The sequence below is a fragment of the Galleria mellonella genome, unplaced genomic scaffold (genome assembly GCF_026898425.1).
Source record: "Galleria mellonella isolate WM207_F2 unplaced genomic scaffold, CSIRO_AGI_GalMel_v1 utg63, whole genome shotgun sequence".
NCBI lineage: Eukaryota > Metazoa > Arthropoda > Insecta > Lepidoptera > Pyralidae > Galleria > Galleria mellonella.
The window spans coordinates 4,930,113-4,958,063 of NW_026442130.1; the positions used below are offsets into that span (position 1 = coordinate 4,930,113).

A 27,951-nucleotide genomic window follows, 5' to 3' on the forward strand; every position below is an offset into this window, starting at 1 on the left:
AGTAGTTTATGATCTTCTTTATTAAAAAATACAAACTAAATAACAATAATAATTTATACCAAATATTATGACGATTAATTTTTTTTTTAAATGGATTATAATGGAATGGTAACTCCACCCGCACTGTCGGTATACACTGGCGAGGCACCAGAGAAAAGAGTGATAGGTCAGGATGAAGCGGGTCAGTTAGCCCATCGTGACGAATTCAACAAGAATTGTTCACGATGGTTTCCAGGGGGAACCACGTGGAGGTCGACCTAATAAGGTATATTGCTAGCAATGGGGCTATCAAACTCCATTGCTAACAATCCTTTTCCCCCCTATGACGATTAATTAGAGCCGTTAAGGCGCCAAGAAGTTACGAACAAACACACATACTTTCATAGACTTAAAACATGTCTATAGTATTTAAAAAATGTAAAGATCGTTTTTACATTTTTTAAAAACATGAAGTTGAAAACAAACTGACCGTGTATTTGTTAAAAAGTCGTACTTGTCGCAAATATAAATGACCGAAATTTTGGACTGGTCATATAAATTGCGATGATCTCAGTTTATCCCAATAGTTTTTACTAGGATTTTAAAGGTTTCTGTATTCCATATTTTCACTGCCATATTTCTTCTGTGCTTCCGGAGAAGTATCACTACCTATGACGTTTCTTTTTTTTTTCATCTTGTAATAAAAAAATCTTTCAAGCCCATACACAAATAATGAATGACTTGTGAACAAGCACAGCATTTTTTATAAAAGAGTACACCTATTTACGAATATGTAAATTTTAAAACAATATACTCATGGCATAAAATGTGCCATCCCTTCCATTCCAGTGGGTGTCGTAAAAGCGACTACGGGAACATAATGGTCGAAAGATGGGCAATATGGTCCCTCTTTAAACAAGCACTAAAACCTAACTGCGGTTGCCAACCGCACAAACTATTGGAAAAACTTCCCTTATGTAGAAAGTCTATATTCTAGCAATGGACAGTTAATGGCTGATATAATAAAATAATAATAACTTACTGTTTTTAAAGAAACTGTAGTACCTGTACTATACTGTAGTACAAGATTTCATCTGTATGTAGATGTTAATTCATAAAAGTATAACCTGATTATTTGATACTAACACCATCTAGGGAAATTTTCCGTAAACAAAACTTCAATACACTTCACTTTTTACACAGGCCGGAGTTTTATCTGCTTTTTCTCAATAGATATAGTGAACTAAAATGGATGGATTTGAAATATGGAATATTATTAAATTTATGAACATAATTAAAAAAATATATAATTAAAAAAAATAAGCAAGTCAGGCCCTTTATGGAGTACTGCTCTCACCTGTGAGCTTAAGCTCCTGGATACCAGCTTGGTCCTCTTGACTTGATTCAGAGGCGAACTATGAGAATAGTCGACGATCCCAAGCTCACAGGCGACATCGAGCCCTTAAGTCTAAGGCGAGACGTTGCATCTTTTTGTGTTCTACTGCTTGTATAACGGAATGTGTTCTGAGGAATTGTTTGAAATGATGCTCACAACCACTTTTTATCATCGCACCGCTTGCCATTGACAGAACATTGACATCTTCATATGTTTGAACCTAAATGGTTTCAAAGGAATTTTCTCTCATGTACGCTCAGGCCACAGATAATATAATACTATGCTCAGGCTAAGGAATGTGCTCCCTGCCGAGGTTTTCCCTAGAGGCTACAATATGGGCTTCTTAAAAAATGATATGTTAAGGTTTCTTCAGGGTTAGCCACGCGCATTTGCCACCCCTAGTATTGCAGACGTATGCTACAGTAATTGTTTACCATCAGACAGGCTGTATGCTTCCTACCTTTATGGTATAAAAAAATAATATGATTTTCTTTTAAATGAGCACAAAAGAGTTTTCTGAAATTTCAAAATAAGTTTATTAAAACAAGGGGGATGGGATATAAAAACAATTTTTGATTGATGATAGTATATTTGAAAAAAGTTCTATCTTTTCGGCAAATCTCCGAAGTTTATAATGTGGAAATATAAAAGAATCATAGTTTATAAAGACATGTCTATATATTACGGGGGAAATAGAAACCAATTTTGAATTAGCATAGTGTGTCTGAGATAAACGTTTACATATGCGATACAGTTTGGTTTTAATTGCAATAACGTCCAAACCCTAATCCAAAAGACTTTTTTTTTATACAACTTAGAATGGCAACAAGCTAACGGCCCACCTGATGGAAAGTGTAACCGTCGCCTATAGACATGAGCAGTACCATGGACATAACAGAGTATACTGTTTCGCTCATGATACCCCCCCCCCCATCCGAAAAACGCTACAACAATAGTAAGACTTATTAAATGTTTATTTCACATAAGAAATATTTCATGTAAGTAAAATGTAAATTTATCTCATAAATAAGTTACCTATTAATTCCTTTACAAATTATTATATGTACGGAGCCCTTAGTGTTTGAGAATTTTTTGTTTGAAACTACAAGTTATATTATTTATCATTTCAAATTAAATAATTGTGCTGTTTTATTTCTTTACCAAATCTAGAGAATTTCAATTAGAGTGTTATAAATTCATATCTTTATGAACATCAATGAATGGCAGATAATTTCTGTCCTATATAAAGAGGAACATTTCCCTGATTGATATCAGTTTTGGCAAAGCTTTTATTAGCGGTAAGTACATTTCACAATTATTTCTTAATTAGGATATAATTTTAATCTAATTAATTCTTATTATCCAATTATACATTTTTATGTAAAAGTTTGTATATTACTATGTAAATGTGTTCTTAAATAGTCGTTTAATGGATTTTAATTTGGTGTATAGATAGACCATAAACTAGATATATTTTTATTTTAATTTACGCAGGGATAACCGCAGATTACAGCTAAAGAGTATAATTTTTTTTTTCGTTATCTCTAGATTAGTATCCGGTAGTAGTCTACCAGTCTTATCTAATTACACCTTAAAATAAGAAGATAAAACGTAAAAAAATATTAATTAATATTTTTTAAAATATTCACAAAAAGCTAATGACCCGCTTGTAAGAAAGTGGTACGTAACCATCGCCTTTAGGCATGAATGGTACTGTGAATGTGAGGTACCGCTCGTTTGTCGTCATTACTGTGGATAAATGTGTTGTCAGTGCATCATGTGGAAAATCAGTGACAATATTATATTTTCAAAAATACTTACAAATTATTTCTGAAATATTTCAACATATTAAAATACAAGTACACAAAGTATACTCGTATTATAATCATGTCGAAGGATATGTTAGTAATTTTTGATATTTTTTTCATTCCAGAGACAAAATGAAATTCTTCGTAGCTCTTGTTGCATTGGTGGCCGTAGCTGCCGCTAGCCCACGAAACAGGCTCCCCCTTGGAGATGACGCTCAGCTAGCTGCTGTCATCGCTGCCATTCAGAGCCCCAGCACCGACCCCGCCACCGCTGCCCTTCTGGAACAACAGTTGGCACAAATCCTTGGTCTCGAACCCATCTCTGTAGGCCCCGCCATTGTTGAGCCTTCACCCATCGTCGTTGGACCTGGTGTTGTTGAATTCCCCGTCATTCAACCGAGCCCCGAGCCTATCGTCGTCAGCCCCCCCGTCGTCAACCCCCCTGTCGTCGTCAACCCTCCCGTTGTTCAACCTCCCGTTGTAGTCCTCCCTCCTCCCGCGCCTGCACCCCAGCCTGCACCCCAGCCTGAATCCAGCAGCGCTTCTCTTGTTCAAATTATCTTGAACATCAACCAGGCCGAGTCTGGAGCCGCCGTCCCCCCTGGCGTTGCTCTGCTCCCCGAGCCCATCCAGATCGTGGAAGCCCCTGAAGTCGTAGACCCCGTTCAGGTTGTCGAAGCCCCCGCAGTCGTCGACCCCGTGATCGTTGTGGACGGCCCCGCCGGCCCTGTCGAGCCCATCATCGTTGCTCCCCCCATTCTCCCTACCCCCATCATCACCCTCCCTGAAGAACTTAATTAAATAATACATATACCGGCACCTTTAAAATATAAACATGTTATTTTTTTAAATTTCTATAACTGTTAAATATCCATTGAACTATTAAAAACATTGTTATAACAATTTACAGGCAGAAATAAAATTTAAACAATATTATTATATTTTCTTTCTTTTCCAAAACTAATATTACCCTTATAGATCAAACAAAGATTTGTTTGATACGTAAGCGTAGTTTCACGACTTCATTCATAGATGGAGTTATCAAAGGCGCATTTTCAATGAGGTGGACTAACCTTAGTTTTTTATGCAATTTACAATTGCAAACAAGCTGACGGCCCACCTGGTAACCATAACCAAGTAACATGATCAATGTCATGAGCATCACAGTATAGCATTGGTTACCTTGCTTTTGCTTTAATACTTTTTGTCTGTGCAAGTTGAACTGACGCACTCCGAGTTCCATACGTAAATATATAAATATATGATAATATGAGCTTTATTGCATTTCTCATATGATCTAAATTCGTTATTTCTTATTTTGGGCCATAATTGTGATTAAAAATCGGAAAACCTAATCCTACCTTTTGGAGGTTTTGCAATAATTTCTCAAAAATGGTGCTAGTAATAAACATCGTTTTATTTTTATTTTGTACTTCAGAAATTTCGGAAAATAGAATTTGTTTTTTTTTTTCTCATATTTTGATAATAACTAAAACTATGCATCATAAAAATTAACTCAGTTTTAAAATACACAAATGATATTACAATATCGCCAGTATTATTTTGCATTAAAAAGGCATTTTAATATTTTTGGCAAACAATTTGCCCATCTGATCACACAGAAACTCACCTGATGTGTGTTTACAATATTAAGTGTAATATATATATATATATATATATATATATATAGTAAAATTGTGCTATGTCTCTCTATCTTGATGGCGGCTTGTATTGTCGTTTAGAGCTGCTCCGTAAAATAAATAAATAAATCTGATACATCTTTAATTTTTTTTTTCATTTCAGCCGTTAACTGTCCACTGCAGAACATAAGCCTTCTCTATAAGGAGTTTTACCAGTAGTTGTCATGCTTGGCAGGGAGGTTGACAGTTAGGCTTTTATAAATGTTTTAACAGGGACACTGCTCTCATCCCTCGTCCTCCCTTGACTGCCTTTTACGACACCCACGGGAAACAAAGGGGTGACCTATCCTATGCCGGGACACACACGACATTTCTTTAAATGATTGCCTGGAATTATATAGCCAAATATTTCGCTTTCTTGATTGCTATTACATTTCAATATATATATATATATATATATATATATATATATATATATATACATCAACGTTGCACGACCGTATTGGGGTGGACGTTTGACCTAAGAACAAGGAATTAAATTTTTGCGTTTGACTGCTATCAGATCTTTTATTATTATATGATTTTGTTTTTGATCTCTTTTTGTTTCTTAACATAATTTTTCTTCTCTTTAATAACAGTTAGGAATTAATGCTATCATTTACCTAAATAAACTCAGGTAAATTATCGTAATCAATTTCTACGTTTTATAAAACATAAAATGTTTAAAAGTTATTTTTTTTGTACTGTGCTAAGCTGTTGATTATCTAAATAAATAATAAAATAAAAATAATAAATAATTTAAAAAGAAGCATTATTTTACAATTGTCGCTCTCCTACAGAAGTACTCTGTCTCATACAACGTAAGAATATGCCCGTTAAATTTCCCTTTGTGTAAGACTATTGTTAAGTATTATAGTTAAAAAATATACAATATTCTTCCTATACAATTCACGGTATGTAATACGTCATATCAGGTGTCCTTCCCCAACTGACTGGTTTTTCAGTAGTTTAGAATTATCAAAGACATAAAAATTAAAGACCTTTGGTCGTATGCCGTCATATGTATTTACGAGGTGCAATCCACGTTTGTTGTATCTATAAATAAATATTTCCTTAGACTTGTTTACTATAATCGCGTATAACATCTATTGCTAATGGAATAAATTTAAATAATTAAAGATAAAAAAATTCCTTAAGATTACTGCCAGCTAGTAGGGTACCTAGGAGACTTGCTGCATTTCCACGCTGAATAGCTATGGAAATGCGTTGACCAAAGTATAGGCCAGCCTTCTGGTCGCCAGAGGTTTCTATCAGCCGACGTTATTAAAAAAATTAAAATAAACTTACGATAATTAGTGATTAAGTAGCAAACATAAATAAAATGACATCTGGTACAATATATTGGAACTCATAAAGACAATTCAAAAAAGAGAGCCCTAATATTTGGGTCGTATAATGTGTAATCCTTCTAATATTACAAATGCCAAAGTTTGTGAAGATGTTTGTGAATTTGTCATTACGCCTAAACGACTGAATAGATTTGAATGAAATATGCTATTGCTATATTGATAGATTATATCCTAACTAAATATATGACATGCTTGTATACTGATATAATCAGATAAAGTCGCGAGAAAGAGTGACAAATACATCTTACTATAAAATAATATAAAGGGCCACAGAACGAGGTGGAACCAATACTGGGCTCCGCTTTGTTTTTCTTTCGAGATAAATTGCAGATCTCTTTCGCGAACGGCTATCAAAAACTTAAAATAGTCCAATCGTATATGATATGCTTTATCACTATGCTTGCGATAGAGGAATTGTGTTGCATGACATGTACGCTAAATTTGAACAGTACATTTTGCAATCGACAGAGTTACTTCCATGTTCATTCTACGAGTATATTAATTTTGATTTAAGATGTTTTATTTTTTGCGATGGGATAAACAACTCAAAGTGGCGACCTTGTACAGGTAAACAGTGTAGGGTGACCCCCAATAAATATAGAGATACTCTTAAATGAGTAGCAAGAAATCAAAGGAAGCAGGTGGCTCAGGATTTTCCTTTGTAGTACATGGTATTCAGTATTGGAAAGCAAATGGCTGGAATCAGGATGACGCTGGTATTTATAACAACATCAAACGCCGCCGTTCCTTTGTTACACGTCATTTACATTAAGATATCATAAATTACAATTAATCAATTTTTTATAAATTGTAAAGATATCATGTAAGATTTAAAACATAATTTATGAATTTATTTATTATGAAGATAATATTATTCCCTATATAAATTAAACGTAATTTGCAAATGTTATCAATTTGATCGTAACTTTGCTGAACGGTAAGTGTTTTGTTTCTAGTCATATTGTAGATGAATGTTTGTGATTTCCAGATGTTTATTAAAATATGGTAAACAGATAGATCAGACTGATAGACTGATAGCTTTTACTTTTAGTAAAAAACTAAATGCATACTGCGACTTGGGCGTTATAAAGCTAATTATTTTATAAAGTGGTTAAATACTATCTAATTTGTAAATCTGAATAGATAGATCTGATAGATTTTGTTGCATGAATTAGTAAACAAAGTTATCGCTACTGAATATGAGTGTAATTTGCCATTCCCAATCATAGAATAAAAGAATGCGTTACCATAAATATTTGTACAGTTATTTAGACCATTAGATTTCTAATATATGTTGTTGTTCCATGTTGGAAAAAGAACTGTAATTTATTTTTTTATTGTATAATAATTTTTACTTAATTCTGATTTCAAACATTTTATATATTCCAGATTCAAAATGAAATTCTTCGTAGCTCTCGTCGCTGTGGTAGCCGTGGCTGTCGCCAGCCCGGTGAGCAGGAGCCGCATCAACAACAATCAGCTGGCTGCTATCATCGAGGCCATCCAGAGCCCCCTCACAGACCCCTCCACCGCCGCTCTCCTCGAACAACAACTGCAACAAATCCTCGAAAGTCTTGAGTCTATCTCTGTTGGCCCCGTAATTGTCAACCCTGCACCTGAACCCATCGTCGTTGGCCCCGGTGTCATTGAATTCCCCGTTATTGAACCGAGCCCCGAGCCCATCGTCGTCAGCCCTCCCATCGTCGACCCTCCTGTCGTCGTCAGCCCCCCCGTCGTCGAACCTCCCACGGCTCAACCCCCAGTCGTTGTCCTCCCCCCTCCCGCTCCCGAACCTGAAGTTGAATCTAGCAGCGCTCCTCTCGTTCAACTCATCTTGAACATCAACCAGGCTTAAACGTCGCTTCACTAGCTCTTGCTGAACTGATAATAAAGTTATTTTATATAACTGAATGATAATTTGTAAACATAAATATATTATGCTATAGTCAAATATCCGGTGAAACTGTGATAAAATTTTGTTTTACAGCTTAAAATAAAATAAAATCAGAATGCAATATTGGTTTTTATTTAGTTATTTTTTGTTACTTAGATACAAATAAGATATAAAGTAATAAAAAAATTATTCTCACAATTATTTCTATATTGGAAAGGCAGAGGCATTTTTTTTATTGATGAAAATAGAATGATAAGACTCCCCCCATTCCCAAGTCAGGTCCATTGACACATTGTGATGAATTCCCCGGGAATTAATCATGATTGTTTCTGGGGATTCTCGTGGAATTAACCTGATAAAGGAAAAATAGGTAGAAAATAATAAAAAAGTCTTCCTGTTATTGGTGTTTTATATGGAATTGTAACCCATCAGACTTACGCAGACAGAGTAATGAAAATGGTATATGAGGATGAAGTCAGATCAGTTGAACTATCATGGAGTATTCTTTACGAATTCTAAATTTCCAGGGAGAACCACGTAAAAGCAATTTACGTAATAATAAGGTAGCTTTTTAATAAGGTAGCTAGTCCCATAATATATAATCCCTTTCCCCAATCTCTCTGTGAGGTAGGCAGAAATAGAAGAACATAATATGTTTCGATTCAGTAAATTATATTAAATATAATACAAGTAAATCCAACGACAAGTAAATCTTATCATTTGCTTCAAAATGTAGGTGATGAAGGGATCTCTTATTTAAAAAAATTTTGAAAATGAATTTGCAGTTTGAGATCATTTGGCAGAAAGAATAATAATTAGCACAATCAATAATCATTTAGGTACGAGATAAGTAGATAAAATTGAATGCCAAACATCTATAATTCTATCCTATTAATATTATGGTGTATGGTAAATGCGAAGGTATGTCATATATGGTGGATGGATGTTTTTTTTTGCGCATAAACTACTTAATAGATTTGAATGAAGTTTGATACACGAATAGGTTATATTTTAATTTAGCACATAAAATACTTTATGTACTTGTTCACGTGGGGAAAGCCGCGGAATACAACTAGTGATAGATTGTAATGTACTTGGTACTAATTTCACAGTGTAAAGAACAACGAGTTTAAACTGTGCTAACATTGTAAAATAAGATGGGAGGGGGATTGTTAGTTATTAACAGTGATTGTATTGCCAACATATCTTGGCGATATAACCACTTCCAGCAACTAACTAATTGGGATAGGTCGATCTTCATGCGATCTACCCTGGAAACGATCGTGGTTTACTAGTGATATATAAGACATAAGATATATCAGTATGTGGCCACGTGCCGTGGCCGTGATTTCGGCATAGAATGGGCCGCCGCATTTTTTTTCTGTGGATGTCGTACGAGGCAACTAAGGTTTACAACTTAATGGTTGAGCAATGGGCAGCAGCGTCCCTGTTAAAACACCATCAAAGCCCAACAGCGGTTGACAACCGCCGCAATTCGCCTGGATTGGCAAACGCAGTCAGGTTTTAGAAATATTTTAAGAGGGACGCTGCCGCCCATCCTTCGCCCTCTCTTAGTCGGTTCTTATGACACCCACGGGAAAAGAAGGAATGGCCTAATCTATGTACGTAAGTACATACGTAAAAACTTGAATACTTCTGGATGAAATTGAAATAATTGAAGACGCGACAAATTTACTAAGTTCTCACTGTCTAAGTATGTATAATATATAGTAACTTACTAGATAAAGAGACATTATCATCATATCCGTCGTTGTCTGTCTACTGCTGAACATAGGCCTTTCCCATAGACTGCCATAAGGAACAGGGCCGTTTCTAATAACAGTTTACCATTAGAGGAATTTTCAGTAGTTGCCACGCCTGGCGAGCGGGTTGGTAACCACAGTTTGGCTTTTAGTGATGTTTTTAGAGGGATGCTACTGAGAGTAAAAATTAAGAGTAAAAATAGATAAAGAGTAAAAATTATTTATTTATTAAAATCATAAATAATAAAATTAGTTAACAAGTTTTTTTTATACAATATAGAATGGCAAACAAGCTGACGGCCCACATGATAGAAAGTGGTAACCGTCGCCTATAGACACGAGTAGTACCGTGGACATAACAGAGTATACTGCTTCGCCCATGATACTCCCCCCCCCCCCCATGCGTTGCCATTCCTGAGGACTCAGGTGTTATTCCTCTGTACCCTGTAAATTCACGCCATATCCCACCATTGAGCATTGCCCAGAGATTGCGCATTGCGGACCTAGAATTATTTATAAAGTAAATATTATTATTTTAGATTATTTGGCCAAAATGACTATCGTAGGCTTCACATTGTAAGTAGTCACTACTGCAACTCGATGTGTGATAGATTAATTAACTTCTTATCCTAATTATTATTTTAATCTGGATCATTGTAAATACTTGTCATAAAGATCATATAATTACTTATAGATATTGATATTTGGTATTATCAGTAGATATCTAATAACTAGTTACAAATTAAGTAAAAATTCCTTTTAATTAAATTTTTTCTTATATTTCTTTTTCTTTCGTTAGTTCAGTTTTTTTTACTTCGAAACACTGTCAATGATTGTCTAAGCTTCAATTTCCTTCTTTTTCTTCGATTGGTGGATTATAATAAGGTATCATTTAAAATGCTTACAATGTATTATTAGACGTCTATATAATATAAAAAAAAAAACCTTTATGACGGAGGTCTGTGCTCATTAGTGGACAATTATCGGCTAATATAATGACGATGATAATTATAAATTATCATAGAATTATAGTAGTTGTAAATACAAATTACTAACGTTTTTCATTCAAATTTCTCGTAAATAAAATTTATTGATGTAATTAAAATGAAGATAATATCATATGAAGATATTAATAGGGTTTGGATATAGGATCAATGTAATCCAAGATATTTAAATTATTTTTTCAAAATTATGTGAAAAAAGTCTTTATCTGTCTGTCTATGATACGTAGCTTCTGTAGAAGAATTGAACCAACTTTTTTTTTTTATAAAAATTGTTAATGAAATAAATAACTAACATCGTTTTTAAAAACAAAGTTTCCTTTTTATTAACTGTACACAAAAAAATTAATACAGTTAAATTGTTAGGCGCAATATCACTACTAATCTTATCCAACGACTGTAAATTAACTAATATTTAATTACGGGTGGATTAACACACTGATCCTCTTAATACACCTAATAGTGACAATTTGTATAAAAGTGGGATCAACTTTTTCAAAGCCATCAGTTGGATCATACTCGCTGAAAAGTAGGTAAGTATCTCTTGAACAAGTGTTATATTTGTAAATTAATAGTTTGTGGAAGAAATATGTTATTACTGTGTCTTTTGTAAAGTCATCTAAACAATAGAATAAAACAAATGATGGTCAATAGTCAGTGGTATCAAAGCACCCAAACAGAGTATCTTCGGAACAATTGTTTTCATCTAAAACTGATTCAAACAAGATGATTATTAACTTAAAAACTTAACAATAATGTACTAATTTATTTTTACATACTGTGCTCACCCCAGGATTGTCTAATGCCTAATGTGTGCTCTATGTGCCTACACCTATGAGAGTACATAATGTTATTTTTTTAATGGTCCAGTTCTTCCCGGGACAGAAATCTTAACTACGTCAATACTGTCTGTTTATTGCTTTGGTCTAGTTTGGATTAATTTAAATAATTATTTATTTCCAGATTCAAGATGAAATATTTCGTAGCTCTTATTGCTTTGGTAGCCGCGGCTGCGGCCATTCCGGCGCACAAGCCCGCTCTGTCCGATGACGACCAGCTGGCTGCCATCATCGAGGCCATCCACAGTCCTACCACCAACCCAGCTACCGCCGCTCTTCTGCAACAACAGCTGCAGCAATTGTTTGGAATCGAGTCTATTGACGTCGGCCCTGCTCTCGTTGAAGAACCTTCACCCATTGTTGTTAACCCTGAACCCATCGTTGTTGGCCCTCCCGTCATCAGCCCTCCCGTCGTCAATCCTCCCGTTGTCAGCCCTCCCGTTGTCACTCCTCCCGTTATCAGTCCTCCCGTCGTTGAGCCCCCAGTCGTCGTCAGCCCTCCCGAAGTTGAACCTCCCGTAGCCCAACCCCCAGTCGTCGTCCTTCCTCCTGTTGTTGAACCTCCCGTAGCTCAACCCCCAGTCGTTGCCCTCCCTCCTCTCGCGCCTGAAGCCCAGCCTGAATCCAGCAGCGTTCCTCTCGTTCAAATCATTTTGAACATCAACCAGGCTCAGTCTGGAGACGTCGCTGTGCCCCCTGGTGTTGCTATCCTCCCTGAAATCATCGACAACGATTCCGTCGAGCCCATTGTCGCCGCTCCCCCCGTCCTTCCCGCCCCCGTCATCACCCTTCCCGAAACCCTTAACTAAATTATTGTAACAATTCAGACTCAAGAAATAGACCTACACTATTATACCTTTTTATATAATTATATAAGTTAAAGAGACAATTCTAATTTATGATTTGTGGTCTTAATGCATTTACAAAATAATATAATAATATGAAATAGAAATAAACTTTGTTCAAAATGCACAGACTATTTAATTTCATTAGCAACTATCTCTACCCACCAAACACTGTAAATATAACTATGATTTATGGCGATTATCTGCTACCTATCTAGATTATAAACATCGATTTTTATAGTTTTAAGATTTCCCAGCATCTACTTAAGATAGATTAAGTAGTTATATTTCCCAATGTTTAATAAATGACTACTAATAATACAGTCATCATCAAAGAATAGTATTATTTTAAGTAGTGTACATATTCATCAATATTACAAGCGTATTGTGTAGGAGATATTGTAAATAAAAATCCGCTGTTGTAAATAAAATTTAATTAATGTTATGTTCGCTGCACAATTTTAAACCCAACATGTGTAGTATAATCCTAGGTGAACTTAAACAGAGAGCCAGGTGGTTTATGCCACAGATAATGTAATACTATTGGCCGTACCCACACCAGGATGCAAGTAAGGCTATGCACACGACATGTTTAATAGTACATATCAATAATATTCATTGCTATACAGATGACAGTACAGAAGATGCATTATATACCGGATATGCAAAAATCTCTCGGCAAAGTTTCATCCCAACCATCTGGATAAGTGGCGCTCTTCCACCGTGCGTTTTTCAAGGCACTTTCTTCCACGCACAACCACTCTTTGGAATCAACTTCCAGCAGCAGTATTTCCGAACCGATACGACATCATAACCTTCAAAAGAGCATATTCCTTTTTAAAAGGTCGGCAGCACACCTGCTATGCTGTTGGTGTTGTGGTTTATCATGGGTGGCGGTAATCACTTACCATCAGGTGAGCCGATTGCTCGTTTGCCCCCTGTGTTGTAAAAAAATATATGCTCGTATTAGTTTTTCTAAAGGGCCTGAAAAATAATCTTAAATACTCCAATGACTTAAATTTAATTTTCTTGTTTTGCGATTTAATAAACGTCGTAATGTTCTGAGTATAATAGCAAACACTAATTTCTATGGGTAACATCTTGGATTCAAACACTTTGGAATAAATTTAAAAAACTGACTTATTTTATTGCCATTATATAACTTTTAGTTATGAGGATTCAGGCAATGAATGTCTGGTCGCATATCACACAACATCTTTTTGGATGGCTTTTTTATACCACTAAAGTTTAGGTACATTCTATATGAAAATAAACCGGTTACTGGTAGTCTATGAATGCCTGCAATACGTGTACCTTACCAATCTTGAAAAGTCCAGCATTATTAAAATTATTGCGTGTTGTAACATTAGGGTTGATTCTTAGGCTTCTCTCGTTTAACCTATAAAATAAATTTTTTAATTTAAATTCACAACGAAATCTCTAGTCTAAGGACCAATATAAACTATAAATTCCTAATAGATCTAAATTAAATTTATTAATAAATTTAGTTTATGATAATCCACAAAACAGTAAATTTAGCGTATCAACTAAAATAATAGCTTTGGCATAAAATAATTATAATAAATAAAAATAAAAATCAAACACATTATAATTTAATAACAAATTAATGATAAGTGACTAGCTATATGTCTCGGTTTCGCTTGCATGGATTCAGTTACTCATTCCCGTAGGAATTACTGAAAATTCCTTATTAGTGCACACTTACTTATATTGGTTTCTACTATGCCTGATCAGTCACTTTGTTATTATATAGATATATACAATATTTTTTTTAAAACAATGTTAGTTTTATCGATCTTTTCATATAGTAGTTTAGGTGGTAAATCATTTATCGAGAGTTCACTGACCAGATACACATGTAGCGTGCGGATTGTTATAAAATAATTATGTGTTTTTATAATGAAATGAATCATTCGAAATATATAATGTTGATATGAGTCGTTACTATGGACTGAACCACTATACAAAGTGATTTATACTCTGGTATAAATTGCTCCATGGTGACATTTGTGATTTATTAAAGAATTTATTCTATAACTACGGCCTATGACTACGCCTTTAACTATCCACTGTTGAACATAAAAGCTTCCCCTGGGAGGGTTTACTAGTAGTTGCCACGGGAAAGGAAGTGGTGGCCTGGTCTATGCCGAGACCACATGGTTACTATTTTCTTTAATCCAATTTTCTTTTTTCTAACTTGAAATAGCTAATAAAGTTGATAACTTACCTGATGGAAGGTGGTAACGGTAGATACTGTTCTTGCGTTGCCATTCTTGAAGACGACATTATGCCTCTGTACCCCGTAATAACAGTCATATCTTCAAAAACACACTTATCAGATATAGGTACATATATAACTAACAATATATTCCTATCAGACTTTGGAGACGTTTTAAGAAAGATGCTGCTGCCCATCCCTCACCCTCTTTTAGTTGCCTCTTGCGACATCTACAGGAAAAGAAGGGGTGACTTATTCTATGCCGGGAAAACGAATGTAATTAAAAAATATGTGAATTTTGTAAAAACTTAAAGCAATCTATTATTTTTAACTAAAATATAAAATAACTAATATAAAAAAATCACCAGAGGGAGACTTTGTACAAAAGCCGATTGCTTGGGTACCTCTGTCCCATTCGTGTTTCAACCCTGAAGCAGTTGTGTTTGCATGGCTGTGTTTCGGTTTGAAGGGCGTGAATTGGCGTGAATTTACTGGGTACAGAGGTCCTGAGTCCTCAGGAATGGCAACGCATGGGGGGTATCATGGGCGAAACAGTATACTCTGTTATGTCCATGGTACTGCTCATGTCTATGAGCGACGGTTACCACTTTCAATCAGGTGGGCCGTCAGCTTGATTGCCATTCTAAGTTGTATAAAAAAAAAAAATAATCACAGTGAGAAAACAATGGGCGATCTTATCGCTAAAAGCGATCTCTTCTAGGCAACCTTTGGATGGATAGAAGTAAACAGTTTGATCAGAGGCACGATGCAAATTCTATTATTTCTAAATATGGAGATGTAATAATATAAATATATATCCCTACTCATTATTATATATATATATATATATATATATATATATATATATATATATATATACACACACATAAAATCCGTATTATACTTTTTTTTAGAAATCTACCAAGTACAGCCATGGTCTAGTTACATTTTTATTACATTAGTAAGATGTTCAAACGTGTGGTAACATGAGAGTCCGAGCTGTTACGTTTCTTTCTAAAATGGTTAAGATGGATTGATCAACCGTCATACTCGTGCACGGCTGTTGCTTGTACTAGTTTCCTTTGTTTATTTCTACTCGTAAAAGTGATTTGTTAATTTAAACCTTATATTTCAACCTCTGATGGTCGTTACGGGTGTCACCCGAAATTAAATCTTAATTGACTTAGAATATCATAAGATATCATTAGAGTATATAATGAATTTCGCATGATTATTTTGTCACACATATTGATTTATCTTTCGTAATTTTAGAGTCGTGACCCTAAAATTATTAAAAAATGTTTTTTTGGCGTCACAGATAACGCTATGTAATTTGATAGATTGTTACTAGGTGTAAATACATGAAACGAAATAAAGATTCAAGCGTTCCAGAAAAAAAACCGACTTCAGTTGTGGTAAAACAAGTTATTTAGATTTAAAAACTAAATTACAGAACTGATTTTGATAAAATTTCTATGGTAGTCTCATCAGTAAGTTTCAATATTCTTTCAATTAAAAAAAGAATTTCGCAAAACGCTTTACAATCTACGGAGTTGTTATGAGGTAGCAAACATAAAAAAATACAACAAAATTGACAACCTTCTTCTTTTTGTAGTCCGTAGAAAACGGCAACAGAGTATACTAAGACATTTATATGAAGCTGAATTGAAACTCTTGTCTCTCTATTTAACTGCAATATGCTTCATTTCTTTTTTTTTTTTTTGTTAAAGATTATTAAAAAAAAAATCTGATGATTGTAACTAATTTTATTATATTTACTAATTTTATATTGATGACAATGTCTTCCTGTTATCTCTCATCATGTACTTACATAATAAGACTTATAAAAAGGACTTTCAATTATGACGCTCCTGTAAGGCAATCATTCCTTTACTAAAGGTAAACTTTGTGCAAAAGTTGTCTTGTTTAGCTACCTCCGTCCCACACATGTTTCTGCTGTGAAGTATTCTGTGTTTGCATCGCTGTGTTTAAAGGATGAGATATGGCAGTGAAATTACAGGGTACAGAGACATAACAGCATAGTCCTTAGGACAACGCATGAGGTATATTGTGAACATAACAGTGTATACTGTCCGTGGTGCTGTTCTATGTCTATATGCGACGATTACCACCTCCCATTAGGTAGGAACCTTCCGTCAACTTGTTTGGCATTTTAAGGAACATAAAACTATCCTAGCTACGGTTGGTAATCCGCCTGCCAAGCGTGGCACGTACTGGTAAAACCCTCCAAGGGGGAGGCCTATGTTCAGCAGTGGACAATTAACGGCTGATAGGAAGATAATAATAATAATTATTATTAATGAGACGGCAAGATGTTATATCTAATATCTAATAGATAAAAGAAACTAAAGTGGAACTTAGCATCCACATGACGCTATGCCACTGCTAATCTTATCCAACGATTGTAAATTAACTAAGATTTAATTAAGGAAGGATTAACACAATCAATTATTAGACAGCGATTCTTCTGATTTATGATACGTACCTAATGCAACTAATTCGTATAAAAGTAGGATCTTTTCTTTCAAACGCATCAGTTGGATCAAAACTCACTGAAAAGTAAGTACCCGTCGAATGAATTACTTTATATGTGGTAAAAATATGTAATTTAATTGTATTGTATTAAAAATGTGTAGTATTAGACGAATAGGTAATTTTGTATTGTATTACGGTGACTTTGTATGTAGTAAGTCCATACTATTTCATATTCTGTGACATTATACTTACCCTGTATCTACGGTGTATCTGTCTGCTCAAACCAATGAACTATTACAATGTTTTTATTTAAATCTTGGTCCAATCAGAATGGATTTTAATTGTGTATGATAAAAATGTGTTCACATTCTTTAAACTTGGTCTTTTGGATAATTATCAAGAAAGTGAAAATAAAATATAAAATTAAAAATGTACGCTAATTGTTACTAGTATATTGTTAGTATTGTGAAGTTCGTTTCAAAAAGAATAATAGAATTAATTAATAAACTAGGTTTAATCATCTAACAACTAAAATGTTTATTTAATTCCAGATTCAATATGAAACTCTTCGTAGCTATTGTTGCCCTGGTAGCCGTGGCTGCGGCCATTCCGGCGCACAAGCCCGCCGTGTCCGATGACGACCAGCTGGCTGCCATCATTGAGGCCATCCACAGCCCTACCACCAACCCAGCTACCGCTGCTCTTCTGCAACAACAGCTGCAGCAATTGTTTGGAATCGAGTCTATTGATGTCGGCCCCGCCCTCGTTGAAGAACCTTCACCCATTGTTGTTAACCCTGAGCCCATCGTTGTTGGCCCTCCCGTTATCAGCCCTCCAGTCGTTAGCCCTCCCGTTGTCACCCCTCCTGTTGTCAGCCCTCCTGTTGTTACTCCTCCCGTTGTCAGCCCTCCCGTCGTTGAGCCCCCAGTCGTCGTCAGCCCTCCCGAAGTTGAACCTCCCGTAGCCCAACCCCCAGTCGTTGTCCTTCCTCCTGTTGTTGAACCTCCAGTAGCTCAACCCCCAGTCGTCGCCCTCCCTCCTCTCGCGCCTGAAGCCCAGCCTGAATCCAGCAGCGTTCCTCTTGTTCAAATCATTTTGAACATCAACCAGGCTCAATCTGGAGACGTAGCCGTACCCCCTGGTGTTGCTATCCTCCCTGACTCCGTCGAGCCCATCGTTGCCGCTCCCCCCGTCCTCCCCGCCCCCGTGATCTCTCTTCCAGAAATCCTTAACTAATGATAATTACTGTAATAATTGATTATCATGAAATAGACTGACTTTCTTATGTATATGTCAAGTCAGACCAACAATTATACATATAAATGATAATAAATAATGTGAAATAGAATAAACTATCTTTAATTTCACTACCTATTTTAATTTATATTACGTAAAGATTTTTTATATTACATACAGAGTACTTTTTTTTTAAATAGATGATAATGGAATGGTAATACACGCGCTATCGGTATACACCGGCGGGACACCAGTGAAGGATGATAGGTGAGGATGAAATAGATCGGTTAGCCCATCGCGACGAATTCAACAAGAATTGTTCACGATGGTTTCCAGAGGGAACCACGTGGAGGTAGACCTAATAAGGCATATTGCTAGCAATGGGGCTGTCAAACTCCATTGCTAACAATCCCTTTCCCCCCACATACAAAGTACTGTAAACAGCCATATTATAAAGAAGATAGTTCTTTTATAGTATGGTTGCTAGATATAGCATAGTAAGTATTTAGTTTACATTATATGTAATTTCATAATTTTTATGGGGACTCGTAAATCAGTTTTCCAAATTCAAATGTTGAAATTTGAAAATTTTTGAAATAAAACTAATATTGCTATCTACTCTGGAAGGGGTTGGCATGAAGATAAAAAGACATATACAGAATAATACAATAAAAATAATTATAAAATAAATAATAACTGTTTTGAACTACCTAATCAAAGATGAGAATTATCCGGTGCCTACTCCAGCATGCAAAGTTTCGCAGACATGTCTGAGAGGAGTCAGGAAATGTATATAACCTACTCATGTTATAAATTTCTTTCAAATCCCTTTAGAGATTTAAGCGTAATTGGGTAGCAAAGATACAAATAATTTACAAACTTCCACATTTTTAAGTTTGTATATCAATTTAAGTAGGATACCAAAATTGAGTAAAATAACTAGTATATACTCGTATGTCTTAACTGCTAATTGGTGTATTATTTTGACAAACAATTTGTAAACTTTATTATTTAATGATTTTAATCACAGATATAGTAATTTTTTTTATAAGAATGTGTAAACATGATATAAAAAGGTTACGATAATAATAATAAACATTTATTATTATTTACTATTATTTATATTATAAATGTATCTTTATGTATTGCAATTTTATTTTTATATAAATGATGTTTAGAATATTATATATTTTATTTGGTTACTTTTTGTATTTACTGTCTGACTTGCGCCAGCTACCTTTCTCTCTGTATTTATCTATTATTTATGCCAGGTTTTTTTTTTATATATTTTTATACCACTGAGGTTGCAAACAAGCATACGGCTCACCTGATAGTTAATGGTTACCGTAGCCTATGAATGCCTGCAATACCAGGGGTATTACGCGCGCGTTGCTGACTCTGAAGACAGGTTGTCTGTAAGATATTGTTTTTAGGGTTAAGGCCGCCTTTTGCATATGTATATGCACATTCTGTATAAATACTCCTTGTATACATCTCTATAATGCGCAATAAAGACTTTAGTATTATTATTAAATGAAAATAACGTAAATATAAAACTATCGTTATCATAAACAAGTGAAGAATATACAACGTGGGCTTAGGCAAAAAAATTAAGCTTTGTATAATCAATTAATTCTACCGACCTGCCACTAAAAGATAACCTATGATGATTCAAACATTGTTTATATAACTAAATAAACAGGTGTTTTATGAAGTATTTTATAGTTATATAGTTATTGATTTAGTAGTTGGCAATATACAATGTCAGATCAGTCGTGACCAGCGGGTCTACCATGAAATGAAATTCCGAAATTTCGGACTCAATTTCGTGTTTTGTTTATACCAAATTTGGACCAATAAACTGAGTTTAACGTTTTGTTTATCATACATCCTATCATAAAAGTCCAAAGGAACAATATTTTAACATTTTTAATATTTCCAAACGGCATGTATTATGTAATTTTAACATCAAATTTGTGTTTTGTTTGGCTCCGAAATTTCGGAAAAAACTTCATGGTAGGCCGTCTGGAATCCATCGTGCTTAATTCTTAGTGAACTGATCACGATGGGTCGTACTTATAGCACAGACGATATTAACATTCTATTATCTATTAAGAACCTATTTCCATAGATACCAGTGTCAACTTACATGATATGTATAAACTAAGCAATAGTTTTATGACTCCCGCTATCGTTGGCATTCCTAAACCAATCATAAAAATAGATCAGTAGTCATTAGTATCAGCCGTTATCTGTCTACTGTTGAACGTAGGTCACCTCTATAAATTGCTATAAAAAACGCGGCCGCTGCTTGTCATTTTAAGAGGGACACTGTAACCCATCCTCGACCATTATGTTCCTTTAGTCGCGTCTTATGTCACCCACGGGCAAGAAAGGCTCATTTTATGCTGGGACCACACGGTGTATGGATACATAGATGCAGTAACCTTATTTTTTTTTATATAACACAGGGAGTAAACGAGCATGTGGCTCACCTATAGTAAGTGATCACCGCCGGCCATGATCACCCGCAACATCACAGGCATCGCAGATGTGCTACCGGCCTTTTAAAAAGGAATATGCTCTTTTCTTAAAGGTTACGATGTTGCATCGGTTCAAAAATACTGCTACTGGAAGTTGACTTCAAAGAGTGGAATGTTCCTGAATGGAATTAAGACTTTCTGCTATCGTTCAGTTCCCAAAAAAATATATGCTTTAATATGTCTAAATCTCATAATTAATTTAATTAATCATAGATTTATTTGTAATGGACTTGCCTATTAGAATTAAATTTCAATTTTTTTATAATCTATGCTCAACTATAAAATATAACTATAGATACTTGTCGTTGATTTGTCTCTCAAATAAACTCTGATATTTTTTCAGTCAGAATATTTATAAGTATTAAATCAATTCAGTGAATTCAGTATTTTCGGTTTTTCATTCTATATTTTAAACTCATTGCTTATTTTTTTTATATTTGTATCAGGCAACAAGGGAATTAAACTTTCTAATTTATTATTAATCTAAACTTTAAGGTAAAATATATTTTGTAATAGCATTACACATGAGCATGGAGATAGTATCTGGACACTTTTCCTGTATCTAGGATAGATCACCCCTTTTGGTTAAAAGTCCGACGTGAGCCTGACGGATGTCTTCACACAATTTTCTGGAACCTGAAACTGTCCTAAATTTAATGATTAACTTACTGAGCTTTGATTCCTTTACCCCTGAATATATATACCCGTAATATAGAATGTTGGCATGAATACCCAGAACTCTTGGAAACAAACATAAATATTAATTATTTTTACCAATACAATCGAAAGCTTTTATTATCTAATCTGAGGCAAAGTAGGCAAAACTATCATTTCTGCTTACAACTGACGTATATATGTATGTGACGTACACGGCACGTTGTAAATAATATTGAAATACTCATATCAGTATGTGATAATAAAACTATTAAATGTCAATGACTATGGAAATTGTATTTACAACATAGTAAAGTAACTACACAATTTGTATATGCCTATAAAATATAATAGGTGTCTTGCTGCTTCGCTCGCGTGAAATCTTATATACTGTTCCTGTTTCAATGTCCAAAAATCCTCTCTTAATGTTTTCTACACCGTATAATAAATCAAAATTTTTATATTTCTAGGTGCAGCTAGTTTATGTATTATATGTTAGTTACATGAAAATAATGAAAGTGCAAATTAGAAACACTAGTTATTCTTTAAAATCAAGTTATTAATATTAAGATCGATGCTGGTCTTATCCGTAGGTAGTCTTCAGTTAAATTTATCCACTAGAAGCCTGCAGTTTTCAACGCCCGCCGGGATGTTGAGAATTTATTAAGGCTAATTGTTTTGTCGTATGTCCTAAACTTTTGTCGTATTGTATTAAGAATTAAAATATAATATTATTAATAATCTGTATTTTTAATAATTATAAAAAAATTCCTTACATAATAAATGTTCATGATAATGACGAAAGAAGTAAAGAGCATTTAGTATGTACCTAGTATTTACACATGGTAATTTTCATAATAATCAGTTAAATGCCATAGAAGTTTAAGAGCTGCAGCGCTAGTGGTAACTTGTAACTAATTGGATAACATAAAGCTTTTTCCATGAAAAAAAATGTTAATTTTCATGGACACTGGTCAAATGGTATCATCACCATGTAAGCCTTCATTTGTCCTCGGCTGAACACAATACTCGCCCTTTGGGTTTTGCCAGTAGTTGCCACGCTTGTTAGGTGGATTGACAACCGTAGTTAGATTTTGCAGATGTTATAAGGAACAGGGTTGTTGCTTATCATTTTAAGAGGGATGCTGCTGCCCATCCCTCGCTCCTCTCTTAGCCGTCTCTTACGATACCTACGAGAAAAAAAGAGTGGCCAATTCTTTGCCGGTATCATACAGCCAAATGGTATACACACACACAGTCAGGGTCGGGAGGGGTGGGGGGCTGTGCATTTTCCAGAACTGTTACCCACTCAGGATCAGGAGCGGAATTTTCATTTATAGGCAAAGACATGGATGACATAAGAGCCCTCTTATGTCATCCATATGCGCCTTTTTTAAAGAGCCAAGCCCTTTAGAAAATAATCTTAATAATATATAAATTCATTGTCGTAAATGATGGTATAGGAGTTTAATAATCTTAGACACACATACAGATATACGAGTTCGTACAATCATTTTTATATCGATACAGAGTTCAAGAGCATATCGGACAATCATTAAATTGGTCGTTCATATCATTGCAACTTTTTAATATCTAAATATTTTTAATAACTAACCGAATATATCTTTTCTAATATTATAAATGCCAAAAGTATGTTTGTTTGTTTGTTACATTATAGCGCCATAACTTTTAAGAAAAGTTTGCTATACACGTACTATATGGGACGGAGATGGATGCAGGCTACTTTTATCCCAGTCAGGAAACATATCCCGGTCACGTGAACAAAGTCACGGGTAAAAATTATTAGTAAATATTTTAGATGTTTTTAATTACGTTTAATCTTTCTGGCTTCGTGGTTGGGATCCGTAGAGTATTATTTTCATTGAAGCTATCTATTAATAATATTAATTTGTAATAAGTAGTAGATCTATAAAAGAGAAAAATGTGGAAGAAGCGAAAGAGGTTTGTTTGAATCGAAGCATTTGGCGTTCCATTGTTTCTGCCTACCCTAATGGGAGACAGGCGTGACAGATATGTATGTATGTATGTATCTATAAAAGAATAATAATAATAATAATACTTGCATAAAAAATATACTAGCACTACTAAACATACAAACAAGCAAAGAAATGAGCGAGCAAGCAAATACTAAGGATGAAAGCAAATCAGTTAACCTATCGTCACGAATTCATTAATCAATCACGACGGTTTCGGGGTAATCGCGTGATGGTCGACCTAACAAGGTATATTGTTAGCAATGAAGCTGATAAAACCCTTTACTAACAATTTCTTTCCCCCCATTGCTGTAGTATCTAGTTGTATCTAGCCTAAGCTAGATGCCCACGATAGTACTGGACTCGATTCGCTCTCTGTATGTGACCATACACATGTAGAAACAGTTCGTGATCGATAGAAACAGGACAGAATAGTAGTGTGAATATTAGGTTCGATTCTGAGGCACTATTTCTCTAAACCTTTGAAATTAGAGTTTCTATTTGTATGCAGCGAAATTTTTATTCTAAAAACAAATACGATGTATTATTTTTAAAGCTAATAAGAATTAAATTTCTAATAGCTTTAAGTAAACATTATTATAAATTTAATTGATGATGGTCTTTAAAACAGGAAAGGGATTGTTAGTAATGGAGATTGAGAATCCTATTGCTAGCAATATACCCAACCAGGTCGACCTCCTCGCGGTTCTTCCTGGAATCTATCATGGTTAATTCCTGATGAATTCATTATGATGGGCTAAGTGGCTTGTTTTCATTCTCATCTATCGCCCTTCACTGGTGCTCCACCAGCGTATCCCATTAGCGCAGGCGGGGTTATCATACCATTTTCACCCATCAAAAAAAAAGTCATTTCGTGAAGCTATCAGTTTAAAATGAAGGTGAAGAGATAAATTTGTTTGAGTACCTCTGTCCTATTCGACCATGAAGCAGTTGTGTTTGCACAGCTGTGTTTCGGTTTGAAGGGTGGGATATTACCGCGAATTTACAGGCTACAGAGGCATGCCGCCTTAGTCCTCAGGAATGGCAACGCATGGAGTGTATCATGAGCGAAACAATATACTCTGTTATGCCCATGATACTGTTCATGTCTATAGGCGATCGTTACCATTTTCCATCAGGTGGATCGTCAACTTGTTTGTATAAAAAAAATTAGAGATATAACACCACAGAATCGACTCATAGACAGAATATGTTTTGTTACTCATTTGAATGGTAATTTATTAAAAAATATTAGTAAGTTTAGTAATATTTTGAAATTAACAATATATGCAACTTGTTGCTTATGCAACAAGTTGCATTTTACTAGATCGAGAGCGGACCGAGAATCGCACTGTTTTGGTTTTTGTTACAAGCATCTATGAGATTAAAGAAACTGCTCCGCGAAACATTATTCAATAATGCACTTAAAGATTAAAAGATAAGATTCGATATTTGAACAATAAAATAAAAGACTGCAAAGTAACCACTCATTATTTTTATGAATTATATTATGATGTACTTGTTATTATCGATCTTATCGTCGATAATGATTCTCTGGATTAATTTAATCCATTGAACATGTTGTTCTATACCTAAATTCTGTAAATATTTAATGTTTTCTCTATTGAATCAATCATAATACAAACATAACCGTAGTTAATTAAAATATTTTAAACATAATGACAGCTTTTTAATTATTGAAGATCCAAACTAATTTAATATCTGTAACTTGCCAATGCGAAAGGAAATATTTGTTTTGTACCTACTATGATTTTGAAAAATAGGGATCGTTTGGTGGTAAGTGGTTACATTAGCCTATGGGAGCCTGAAAAAGTAACGATACCCTGTGTGCATTGCAAACCCATAAGAAACCTTATTATGTCCTTTTTTAAAAACTGTATGTAATCTTGAAGGAAAATTTTAAAAGGAAGCTCATTCCATAATCTGAATATTCGCAGGAGGAACCTCCTTTGAATTACCACCATGCATTGGTCACAGAAATTGGGAATTTGATTTTAAAGTGCTGAGGATCTATTTTTTTTTTTTCTATATAAAAGGAAATCAGCTTATTCAGACTAACTCTTGCGCCAAAATAAAACTCTCCATATATAAGTAAAAAAGTTAATACACAATTCCGATAAATAGTATCTGGTTTTTTGATGTTGATAAGCATCTTTCTCTTGAGTCAAATCAAAATAAAAGAGAAAAATGCATATGGTGAAGATAAAGATAATTTGTAGCCAGATAAACCAAAATGCAACAACCGTACAGGTCGAAAAGTACTTAAATGAGTTGTGTTACAATTTTTTGTACTTATCGCTCTGAAGGAAGTACCTGTGGTTATCAAACTGTGAGCTTTACCTACGTCTTTGGCTAGATCAAATGTCATACCCACTGGTTTTTGGTTGCTCGGTCACGTTCTTCTTTCGGTAAATATTATAGGTACAATTGTTGAAAAATTATTTTAGCTCACATTTCCATCACAACGACTCTTGTAAAGCTAAGAGGTATAAACACAAAGAGCGATACCTAAAAAGTTTACACTAAGTATCTATAATATATATCATGAATGAATGTTGAGATTTTTTAGAAATGTGCCTATTGCGACTGAATATGACGCCTGATAACACATTTCCGGTTATTTTTTCTTTATCGCATTGATACTGATATTATCCTACATCTCATATATAGCTTAGTATTTTGGGATTAAAACGTAATATATGTATGAACTTTATCAATAATTTATACGCATCATTTGAGTCGTCCGATAAAAATCGGTATATAAAGATTTATAATTTAGTTTTAACTTATAGTTTGTTTCAACAACGATACATTAGGTGAGCTAATAATATTCCTTTAATAAACAAAAATTAATACACTTGATTGTTATTAGCTGTAATTCAACAAATTTGAAATTTTTGTTTTCAGTACATAAGTAAATATTTAAGTTTTCAAGAATAAGTCAGTTTGAAAAATATATTGGTTTAAATATTTGAATACGAAGTTAACAAAACAGGTGTAAGGTACAATAAGGAAATAGATCAATAATATAAAAAAAAATTGAAATAGGGAGGATTGGCTGAAAAAAGAGCACTAATTTACAAAGCGTCTGATATTGGTCGCAGATAGACTTGTGATTGTGATAGATTGGTGCGATAATGGCTAGATATATCCTGCATATGATTATTACAGACATTCTGTTGAGAATATCTACATCTTAGACATATTCAACATCCCATCACTGTTGACCAATAAATCCGTATTATGAATTGCGTAATTGTCACTAATATAATAATCATTTTTTTTACAGCAAACATGAAATTCGTGCTAATTGCTGCCGCTGTCCTCGCCGTGGCCGTTGCTGGCCCCGCCAACCGTGCCCTAGTGGCGCCTGAGATCACTGGCCCCGTGCCTATAGTGCCTGCCCCCATCGGAGTTGGACCCAACCCCGGTGTAGCTGGACCTGCGCCCATTATTATTCCCGAACCTATTGATGTTGGTCCCGCCATTGTCGACCCCGCACCTGAGCCCATCGTCGTTGGCCCCGGTATCATTGAATTCCCTGTCATTGAATCGAGCCCCGAGCCCATTATCGTCAGCCCTCCCGTCGTCAACCCACCTGTCATCACCCCTCCCGTTGTCAGCCCTCCCGTCGTAGACCCCCCTGTCGTTGTCAGCCCTCCTGTTGTTGAACCTCCTGTAGCCCAACCTCCAGTCGTCGTCCTCCCTCCTCTCGCGCCTGAATCTCAGCCAGAGCCCAGCAGCGCTCCTCTCGTTCAAATTATCTTGAACATCAACCAAGCCGAGTCTGGACCCGTCGCCGTTCCCCCTGGTGTCGCTCTAGTTCCTGAAATCATCGGCGAACCCGTCCAGATCGTGGAAGCCCCCGAAGTCATCGAACCCGTCCAGATTGTTGAAGCCCCCGCAGTTGTCGACCCCGTAAACGTGGTAGATGGACCCGCTGGCCCTGTCGAGCCCATCATCGTTGCTCCCCCGATCATCTCCACCCCCGTCATCACCCTCCCCGATCAACTTAACTAAACATAAAATGTGATAATTAAAAGTGATAAATAAAACTGTTAAATACAAATAATGAGAAATGTGAGAATTTAAGATTAGCATTAGCATTTAAGATCTGCAGTGTCAATTAACGATCTACTTGCTTATGTTATTTTAAGAATATCTGAAAATGAAATAAACTATGTATAATTCTTA

At 35.0% G+C, this 27,951-nt stretch overlaps 3 protein-coding genes across 4 annotated transcripts; all 3 read left to right on the top strand.

The window, feature by feature from the left end:
• The first annotated feature begins 2,544 nt into the window (after window positions 1-2,544).
• On the top strand, window positions 2,545-27,951 carry LOC113521938 (uncharacterized). The gene is made up of 7 exons (XM_052899719.1): window positions 2,545-2,673; window positions 3,309-3,980; window positions 7,622-8,081; window positions 11,861-12,493; window positions 17,290-17,393; window positions 17,861-18,543; window positions 27,047-27,951. Exons 2-7 carry the CDS (start codon window positions 3,316-3,318, stop codon window positions 27,775-27,777), a joined length of 3,276 nt encoding a protein of 1,091 aa, XP_052755679.1. The 5' UTR covers window positions 2,545-2,673; window positions 3,309-3,315; the 3' UTR covers window positions 27,778-27,951.
• LOC113521961 (cytadherence high molecular weight protein 3-like) lies at window positions 6,732-8,247 on the top strand. 2 transcript variants are annotated; one of them, XM_052899785.1, is made up of 2 exons: window positions 6,732-6,799; window positions 7,622-8,247. In XM_052899785.1, exons 1-2 carry the CDS (start codon window positions 6,747-6,749, stop codon window positions 8,085-8,087), a joined length of 519 nt encoding a protein of 172 aa, XP_052755745.1. In that variant the 5' UTR covers window positions 6,732-6,746; the 3' UTR covers window positions 8,088-8,247. The 2 variants fall into 2 exon arrangements, with proteins under 2 accessions (XP_052755745.1, XP_026763449.2); XM_026907648.3 differs by lacking the exon at window positions 6,732-6,799 and adding an exon at window positions 7,045-7,169.
• Window positions 11,308-12,701, top strand: LOC113521797 (calphotin-like). The gene is made up of 2 exons (XM_031909941.2): window positions 11,308-11,423; window positions 11,854-12,701. The coding sequence occupies exon 2, from the start codon at window positions 11,861-11,863 to the stop codon at window positions 12,536-12,538; it is 678 nt and encodes a 225-aa protein (XP_031765801.2). The 5' UTR covers window positions 11,308-11,423; window positions 11,854-11,860; the 3' UTR covers window positions 12,539-12,701.